Here is a 9,737-nt window from a genome sequence, read left to right as displayed (position 1 = left end):
ACATCACAGTAACAAAACTTCATCACCAACAATTTATCCTTGTTGCAATTCACTAAATTTTCTTAAAAACGCAAGTAGATTCAATGGTGTACATTTTAACTCGATTGGACACAGGAAGAAATTTCATGGGTTAAAGATTTTTCCTCCTGCCTTGCAGCTTTTGTACATTACATACTACGTATAAAATAACACTGATGAGCGAAGTAAAACCGAAAAACAGGATAGAATTTAATACATTTCCAAATTTCCAGTTAGATAGTCTTCACATATGAAAGCACAACAGTCTACTAAAACACTAGCAAAGAAACTTTTTGACACTGCAATATGGTCCCTGAGAAAAAAATATTACACACCAAGAACTAAACTGAAGCTCCTTGTCGGCGCGTAAAATCTTCAATCCATCCATCACTTCAACTTTAAAAAGATTCTGCAAACGAGCTGATTCTGATAACAGACAACCTGTATAGAAATATTAACAATAAGCTGCTATAAAAGACGAGGTCTCTGCCATCTTACAGGAAAACCTGGACCTGCACACCTTGACAAACTACGTAAGATTAAACGACCAAAAACCATACTGGGATAGTTCCCACTAAAGCATGAAACCAAACCTATAACGTATTTGTAACTGATTTCCAGGCGGATGGGAATACATTTCATTCTCCATATTGCTTATGAACCAATATATCATGTTCTGGAAAATAACAAGATTAATGCAAGTGCAACTGAATACTAAAGACTCAAAACTGCTGAACTGAAAAGGCTAATAGCTATTCTAAATTTCTAACCAGCTGTCAACACTTAACTGGCACTCTCAAAAACATTATATCAGCAGGGTTTATGTAAAGAGAAAGGATTGACTTGGTTGAATTTAATCAATGTACAATTCTAGTATGCCTTATAGCTTTTACGCCCAAACTTGAACAAGGATTGACTATATGCTACCAGAAAAAATAACATAAAATAAAATAAAATAGCCCCCTCCCCCTCCCCCTCCCCCTCTTACGTGTAACCCACTTTTACTATTCCTGTTTTATTTTTTGCATAATATACTACTCCCTCCGTCCCCTTTTGATAGTCCCTTATGGGCATTTTTCACGGGAATTAATAAACACAAATAAGAATAGTTAAAGTACATTGAAAAAGTAAATTCACATTGGATATGCAAAAAAGTAGAGAAAGAAAGTAATAAAAGTACATGGAAAAACAAAATTTACATGGGAAATTTAAATTTGCACAAGTATTGTTGCAAATTGGAGGGAATTTTGGTAAAAAAATTAATATTAATGGTTGTTGGAAATAGCAGATGGGGTGAACATTTTGGGTCTAAAATTTGTCCATAAGGGACTATCAAAAGGGGACGGAGGGAGTAATAGAGCTAGGTCTTAGGTCTAACCACTTTCACTGTTTCTGTTATTTTTTGGAGGCCAACATATTACTAATGTTCAGCTCATAATATAACCTTACAAAAATAGATAGTCCCCCTCCCTAAGTCAGCCATTCTGTACTCTCTGCACTTCATCAAAAATCCCTAACAAGATTTGGTGTGTTAATTGATTAAAAGTTTTAAGGAATTGTTTGATCTTAAAATTTAGTAAAACTTCTATCGTTGAATGATTTTTAAAAAAATATACAAAAAGCATGTCAAATACAAAGCTTTGACCACTCTCTATGTTCATTAACACAAATTTCCATATTCATTAATCATTATTGCTTATTGAGTTGAAGTTCATTTGTTTTGTTAATGAAAAGAGCTTTAAGTATGCACACACATGTAACCAGTGACCTTGCACCAGCATAGCCCACTAGGCCCGCGTGCAGTGCTGTGCCATAAAATGCCTGGGCCAGGACCATGGTCACCCCAGGACAGCAAGATCATGTTACCATTGCAAACTCATTAAAAAGTTGAAGAGATTGGGCTTGAAAGGGAAAAATGAGACCATAATAAGTTAAAAAGGGGAAAAAAAAAATAAATAAAAACCTTTAAAGATAAAGATTAGACAGAAGGTCTTGCTTTAATCTTGTTTAATTAGAATTTTTTTTCATTTACCATTTCAAAAGTTGGAAAAAAGGTTTTACTTTCATTATCTTTAAGCAATGAACCTGTACTCCACCTGCACAGTGGAAAATGGGTGGTAAGCTATAACCTTCTATGGGGCTGTTTAAAAAGGGCAAAATATGCTTCATCAAGTTCTTATCCTAAGAAGACATATACTTCAATCAATTTGAAACAGGGTAGATGATGCATACCAAAAGTAGTGTATATTGTCTGCTAAACCACTTAATCCATTTACTGTTGAGGACGGTCATAGTAATCCTCCCCATTCTCCACGGACCCATTCGCATGGTTATCATTGGCATCATGACTAACATCATTATTCCCATTATCAGTCTGGTCTCTTTCCCTGTTCCACTGCTCAATCTTTGCTCTTCTTTCCTCACTATTCTCCCTCACTGGACTCCTATCCCTTCTACCTACAGGACTCCTTCCCCTATGCCCAGGACTACGGCTTCTAGGCCTCCTACCCTTGTCAGGGTATCGCTGATTTCTATCATCCTCTCTTCTACCACCATATCCACCACGGCCACCATGGGGACGATCTCCATGTCCCCTATCTCCATGTCCTCGATGTCGTGAAGGACTATGACTTCTACTACGGCTACGCCTCCTTCTATACCTTCCAAACAACTGACGTCTGAGCTCCCTGAAATTGATGTAAACAACCAAAACAAGTATGTTACTAAAAAGTATAAAACTAGCCAACCAACCAAATAATGAGGGAGATAACATAAAGATCACCTGCTTATTTTTTTCAAATGCATAAAGTTGCAGTAACCTCCACGGTTGCACACATTCTCCTCATATTGCCTACATGTTGCTTCCCTGAAGTCCGTTACAGGAGAGAAGTCGACAATAATTGGACGACCTGCAAGACATAATATAAAATGGCATCAGAGCTTTGAAAGTAGATGCTGCAGAAACTTGATACAACTATGTTTTTCATAGCTCTCCAAGAAGAATTTCATATCATACAACATTCATCAAAGCATAGGAGACATCATTGTTACTTTATTTCTCATGGGCCATTCATAGTTACAGACCAGAATATAATTCATGGAATTATGACCCTTCAATTAACCATTGAGCAATGTATTACACTATAGATTCAATGGAAAAAAGGAATAAGAAAAAATTCCATGGAAAAAAGAAATAACAAATATATTTAGTGGAAACGCAGTATTAGAGGGAAAGAGATTCCCAATTTAATTAAATAAAAAGTACAAACAAAAAGCATCACAACAACAAAAAAAACAGATGCAAGGAATTCTTTAAGAAGTAGAAGATAATATACCAGCATAAAACCTTCCACTCAAGTTTCTAACAGCTTCAGCAGCATGTTCTTCCTCTCGAAATTGCACATAAACATTACCCACCTACACACAGAGAAACCACTGTCAAAACTTGTACTCATATATGATAATTTAAACAATCAGAGTATGGTAATCGGAAACAATACCATATGGTCAGCCAAATTGTCACAAATGTTGAGACTCTCAATCTCCCCATATTTGTTTAGTTCCTCAAATAAGTCCTCATAAAAATCCTGCACATTCATGTTAAAACATCAAACTATCAGTACATCATCTAATGAAAACCTTAAATCGAAACAAAAACAAATTATTGAACAAGGAACTTCTACACAACTACAACCATGTATAACAGAGACAAAAAGCAGATTAAACTTATAACAATTAAGCTTCAACAAATTCAAGTTTACTAAACCGAATACAAAAACCTAGCATTGTTGTAATCTCACCCATCAACTAGAATTCTAACCCAAAAAGCCCTATATTTAATAACTCAAAATCACCAACAGACATATTTCATTATTCAAGGGAATCTTACAACTTAAACAAACAATTCAATACAAATTAGACTAACTCGAACCCTAATTTGAAAAAACTTAAGTCCAAAAAATGTTACAAATTGGATTGCAAAACACACACTCCTACTCCGTAGTAAACAAATCAGATTGAATCCAACCCTAATCTACCAAAAACAGCAACCAAACACAAATCTCAAAAAAACACATAAAAAAATCAAAAACCCTAAACATCAAATCAAGAAAATAAAAACCCTAATAGAAATCAAACCTCAAAGTGCTGTTGAATTTTGGTGGGATCAAGGGGCTGGCCTTGAGGATCAACACCAGGAGTAATCATATCAGGGCGTTGATACATGTTAGCAAGCAGCAAAGTAGGGCTAATACTGGGCTTAGTATGAAGCCTTGAACATCGATCGCCATGTCTGCAAGCTCCGATCTTAAAGTAGAATGGACAGTTAACTCTATCTTTCTCTGTCCCGAATATCGAAGCTAGATGTTCCGCCATTGTTGTACTTTCTCTCTCCTCTTTGAGGGTTGGGTTTCAGTTTGACGACGTTGGAGAATATCAGGATTTTGGGGTTTTCAATTTATAGGGTGTTAATTTTGTTTGGTAAAGGGGATTATTTATTTATTAATATGTATTTATATAAGTTGCTTTTGGATTTAACCAACAATTAAGCAAGTTTGCCCGAGTGGTTAAGGGGGAAGACTTAAGATCTTCTGCACATAAGTGCGCGTGGGTTCGAACCCCACAGCTTGCAAATTAAAGTATATGTGGTTTTTTTTTTTTTTTTTTTTTTTTTTTTTGACTAAAAATGATTTTTAATACCTCCAAATAACAAATTATTTTAACACTAGAAATATTTTAAAAGTTGGATTTTACACTACTTAAAAGTCTCCGTCCAAATAATCCGTTAAGTGGGAATCCATAGTGACACGTGACACCATTTTATTAGTTTTAAAAAGAAATATAAGCACTACCCAGCTACCCTAGCCCCACCGCCGCCACCTTCTTCTCCACCCTCACCCAATGCAGCCGCCGGCCCTGTTCTTTTGAGCTTCTGGCAGAGCAGAGCAGGGGTCAACAAAGCACATTTTAGGATAACAGAGCCGAGCCGAGCCGAGCAGATTTCAACATTATTATTAATACTATTATTAATGTTGTTGTTGTTGTTATCATCATCATCATTATTAAGTGCATATAACATTGATTTAGGTGAGTGAAAACATAAACATATGTGTACCATATTTAACATATGTTAATAGTAGAAAGAAAAAAGACAATTGTTTACTTATATTTATTTCACAAAAATTTTAAAATAAAATGATTTAATGAGTAATAATGATTTTACTTATAAATTTGTCTTAATCATATATTTTAACTTTAAAAATAATAATGATATACAAAGTACTACTTGAAAACAACCTTTTTTTTTTAATTCCTAAATTGTATGGAAAGATTTGAAAAATAATTCAACTCAATGAACTAACCATCAATACCCACATAAAATTTTTCTACACATTGTGATTCTAATATCAAATATTTATAAAAGAAATTGTTATTAATTTTTATTATTATTATTTATTTATGTTGAAAGAATTGTTATAATTATTAGAAATTATTAATCAATAATATTATTAAATATTAATTCTTAATAGTTTGAATTATTAAATATTATTATTAATAATTATTATCATTAATTATTATTATGATTAATAAATATTAATTATTATTAATATTAATAATTATTATAATTATTTTTAATATTAATAATTATTATAATTATTCAGAATAATAAATTATTTTCATCAATACAATATTAATTATTATTAGTGAATATTAATTTTTAATATTGTTATTATTAATTATTATTTGAAAATAGAGCAGAGCACATTTCTTTTGAGCAGAGCAAAGCAGAGCAAAGCAGATTTGATTTGAGCAGAGCGGGGCTCAGCACAGCAGAGCAGCTCTAAAGAACGGGGCCTTAAAGGTCTCCGTCCAAATAATCCTTTAAGTGGGGATCCATAGTGACACATGTCACCATTTTATTAGTTTTAAAAAGAAATTTAAGCATTACCTAGCTACCCTAGCCCCACCTCCGCCACCTTCTTCTCCACCCTCACCCAATGCAGCCGCTGGCGCATTCCCTCCCCCTCCTTTTACCCGACCCACCTGAACCTTCCCATTCTCTTTTCCCCTAGCCTTAAACCTCCCCATCAGCGCCAAACGCCCAACTGTAACCCTTCGGCCACTAATGGCTAAAATCGACCGGTTTTGGGATTGAGTGACCTTAACCGGCTGATTCTACCATTAATGGCCGAATTCATGGTTGTTTTTGTGGAAGGACGACTACAATTAGGTGGTTAAAGGGCGGTTTAAGACTGCGAGAAAGGGAGGGGGTTCAAGTGGGTCAGGTTTAGGCTTGGGGAGTGGGTGGGCTGGTGGGTGGCGACTGCACTTGGCAGGGGAGGAGACGAGGGTGGCAGTGATGGGGCGGTGGTGGGGCTGGGTAGATTTAGGTTTTTTTAATTTTTTTTTTGTTATTGCTTTTTTTAATTTTTTCTTTTTTGGACAATAACAAAGCGACACGTGGCTTTATGGCCCCACTTAACAATTCTTGTATGGAAACTGGTGGTAAAACAAATTTTAAAAAAAAAAATTGGAAAAATTGTCAAAAATAATGCAAACTTTGAGCAATCCGCTAAAAACAAGTCAATCCTTTGATTATTTCTGAATAATGCTAACTATATGGAGTATCTGCTTTAAATGAGATAGTTTACGTAGAACCTGAATAACTGATTAATATTCTTTATTAACTCCTAATTAAAGCTTAATTATAGTAAATTAACAAATAAAAAACTCGTCAAAAAAAAGTACACCCCTCCCTCACCACGACACCACTGGCCACTCTCTCTTCCCCCATCAATAGCTCCCCTCCCCCACCCCCGGCACGCCAGCCCAGCTACCCCGCCGCCCATTATTCTCACCAGTTATCGCCATCGCCCTCCTCCCTCAAGCCACCATCATTGAAACCACATTCTCCCCCCCCCCCCCCGAACCACCATTGAAAGTCCCCTCCCTCCCTACAAAAAACCCACGAAACTCCCTCCCCAACCTCCATCCACCGCGCTATCACTCACTGGAGCTCTGTCCCATCACCAACAGGGGCGTAATTAGAAATTTTTTGATGGGGTAGCCAGCCTAATTGATAATGTAAAAAAAAATACCTTGACAAGTCATAAATGCGTATATAACTGGGTAAAAAAAATTCAGCATAAACCATTAAAATAAAAGGTATGTTAAAATTTGAATTACAAAAAAAAAAAAAAAAAAAAAATCACTGTTCCAAGCTCTCCTAGGTTTCATAGAATAAAAGGCATCTATAAGAGTCTCCGGATTTCCATCAACATTCGTTTCGACAATCACGTTAGGAGACGTGTTTTAAATGTTTACTTCAGAAGGAGGTTTTGCTTTCTAAAATAAGAGTCAATTGTTTTCCTCTTCATATTTCAACCCAGAAAAATTAATATTATTTTGATCAATTACATACTAAAATAATACATAGTATAATTGAGTTATAATAGTTATTTATATAATCTAATTTTAATTTCTTAAGTTTGATTATGTAAAACTAATACATGTATTTAAAAATAAAACAATAAAATTTCAACAATAAAACACAAAAAATAAACCCAAAAAAAAAAAATCACCTATATATATAGGGAATGGGGATGTATGTGTATTATGAAGTATCCAATGGGTAAAAAGTTGTGTTAATAATTGTAAAAAATACCTAATCCTATATATATATATATATATATATATATATATATAATAATATTTAAGGAGTATAAAAAAGTGGAGTCAAGATTCTTTCCTTTGTTTTGGTTGTGTGATAGCCGACTAATTTGTGGGACTTTTATTTGGTTTTATTAAGGGCCTACAATGGTTCCAAGTTGTAGGTTGTTTTCGTTTGACAACTGTCGTTTGGTTTGGTTTGTTTTGGATGGTGTTAAAGGTAGTCTTCAGTTGTGTGTCTTTGATAATTGCCTTAGTTGTTTTCACGATGGCGGTATCATCTTAGATTTTCCTATTTTGAGTCTTTAAAAGAGCAAAACAGGTATTTTAAAGAAAAGGAATTTCTAGGGTGTTACACGCACCTCCCAATTGTCATCCCTACTATTGGGTTGATATTTTAATAGTATTTGTTTTATACTACCTCTGTACTTTTTGTTTTTTGTTATATTCACTTACGTTTGTGATGAAATCTCCAACGTTAAATTTTCACCAAATATTTTAAACATGTTTGAATGTATGTAAATATGTAAATTTGATATTTTTGATGTTTGGATAATACTGAGTATACATTAAAATGATCATAGTAAGCTTGTACATGAAAATTTTTATTTGTATATAAATAGCAGATGATGGCCATATTTTTTTAGTTTGACCCCACAAATAAAACGATGGCCATAAGTATACAAGTTTATATCATACTTCGTATTATCTTTTTCATTAATATCTAAATTGGCAAAAATATTACATAAGATCAATAGTCATCATTCTAGTATATATATTCTAATATCAAAATTATATTCAAGTTATAATAATTAACTTTCTTGTGTAATAATATTTAATTTTGACAAATTTTTTGATATGATGATTTTTTATTTTAAGAATAATAATAAATTATTATGTACATATATATACATCTTAAACTATTAGACAATAATTGTATCACATTAGATGAATAAAAGTTATATTTTTTTGTCAATGTGTCATGATTATTGATAACTTTAGACCAATTACCTTTAAAGGAAAAAAAAAAGTGTATGTGGAGAAGGAAAATTTTTTAAATGTTGGGAAATAATTAGCTAGATTTGGTTGTTTTTTTTTTTCTTTTTTTTTTTTTTTTTTTGGGGGGGGGAAAGATTTGGTATCTATATCATAAGTTACACATACAAAGTATTCATTATCAATATTTTTGAGATAATTAATTTGATTATGCAAATATTTTGTTATCTTATGTTATTTTATATTATCTTTTCTCACTATTTTGTCAAAGATATTATTTTATGATATATTTCATTCTTTATTATATATAGTGGAAATATATTGTGAAATTTTCTACTTTTAAGGTTAATGAAAATATTTTGTACATAAAAATCAATAAAAATCATATTATTTTTGGCAAAAAATATTATACAAGATCAATCAATATGATTTTAGTATATATATATATATATATATATATATATATATATATATATATATATATATATATTATAGTTTACGTAATATTTAAAGGAAATAGAAGATCTTAGATTATAAAGTGAATAAATTGCTTTAATTAAGATAGCGGAAAAGGGCAAGAAAATTTTGCATAAGAAAGTGACACGTGGAGCTATTTTTTTTAGTGCCCTCTATTTTAGCATATTTATAGATAGATTCTACATATTTAACCCTCTAAATACTAAACAAGCAACCCGTGTAATAAGTAATCGCCTATAAGAATTACACTTTGGGCCTGTTCACATTTACTGAGCTGAGCTGAACTGATTAAAGCTGAACTGACCTGACCTAATTGGAGCAAACTGAACTGAACTGAATAGAGTTGAAATGAATATTTTATGACAGAAGGAAATTAGGAACTAAACTGAACTGATTAGAATTAAACTGAGCTGAACTGATTGGAGCTAAGCTGAACTGAATTATACAGGCCCTGTATTTGAATAGGAAGAAATGGAAGGAAAAGAAGAAAAGAGAAATGGAGGAGGATAAAGGAAGGAGAGGGAGTGACCCATTTTCCCTCTCCTTAATAAGCATAATCTCTCCAAAATTTGAGAAAT

General features: G+C 32.9%; 1 protein-coding gene and 1 non-coding gene across 5 annotated transcripts; one reads left to right on the top strand and one right to left on the bottom strand.

The window, feature by feature from the left end:
- Positions 1-204: 204 nt before the first annotated feature.
- On the bottom strand, positions 205-4,458 carry LOC145617388 (splicing factor U2af small subunit B-like). Of its 4 annotated transcripts, XR_014107721.1 has the most exons (7): positions 4,156-4,458; positions 3,519-3,605; positions 3,354-3,435; positions 2,801-2,927; positions 2,251-2,705; positions 2,051-2,114; positions 205-459 (listed from the first exon to the last, which is right to left on the bottom strand). XR_014107721.1 is itself a non-coding variant. In XM_081672084.1 (6 exons), exons 1-5 carry the CDS (start codon positions 4,390-4,392, stop codon positions 2,291-2,293), a joined length of 948 nt encoding a protein of 315 aa, XP_081528210.1. In that variant the 5' UTR covers positions 4,393-4,458; the 3' UTR covers positions 205-547; positions 2,251-2,290. The 4 variants fall into 4 exon arrangements, 3 of the variants coding, with proteins under 3 accessions (XP_081528210.1, XP_081528209.1, XP_081528211.1); XM_081672084.1 differs by lacking the exon at positions 2,051-2,114 and having other exon boundaries at positions 205-547; XM_081672083.1 differs by lacking the exon at positions 2,051-2,114.
- A 107-nt stretch (positions 4,459-4,565) lies between these two features.
- On the top strand, positions 4,566-4,648 carry TRNAL-UAA (transfer RNA leucine (anticodon UAA)). Its single transcript has one exon. It is a non-coding gene; the product is annotated as a tRNA-Leu (tRNA).
- Positions 4,649-9,737: the final 5,089 nt, after the last annotated feature.

The sequence above is a fragment of the Chenopodium album genome, chromosome 26 (genome assembly GCF_948465745.1).
Source record: "Chenopodium album chromosome 26, dcCheAlbu1.1, whole genome shotgun sequence".
In the NCBI taxonomy this organism is placed as follows: domain Eukaryota; kingdom Viridiplantae; phylum Streptophyta; class Magnoliopsida; order Caryophyllales; family Amaranthaceae; genus Chenopodium; species Chenopodium album.
The sequence above is the reverse complement of the archived record's forward strand: the minus strand, read 5'-3'. Positions and strand labels throughout refer to the sequence as shown.

What these genes read in the sequence shown, in the direction of transcription:
- LOC145617388 (XM_081672084.1), bottom strand. Translation starts at nt 4,392, where the DNA reads ATGGCGGAACATCTAGCTTCGATATTCGGGACAGAGAAAGATAGAGTT. An exon ending in AAATTCAACAGCACTTTGAG is followed by an intron (nt 3,606 to 4,155) that starts GTTTGATTTCTA and finishes ATGAATGTGCAG; the next exon opens with GATTTTTATGAGGACTTATT. An exon ending in ACAATTTGGCTGACCATATG is followed by an intron (nt 3,436 to 3,518) that starts GTATTGTTTCCG and finishes CTCTGTGTGTAG; the next exon opens with GTGGGTAATGTTTATGTGCA.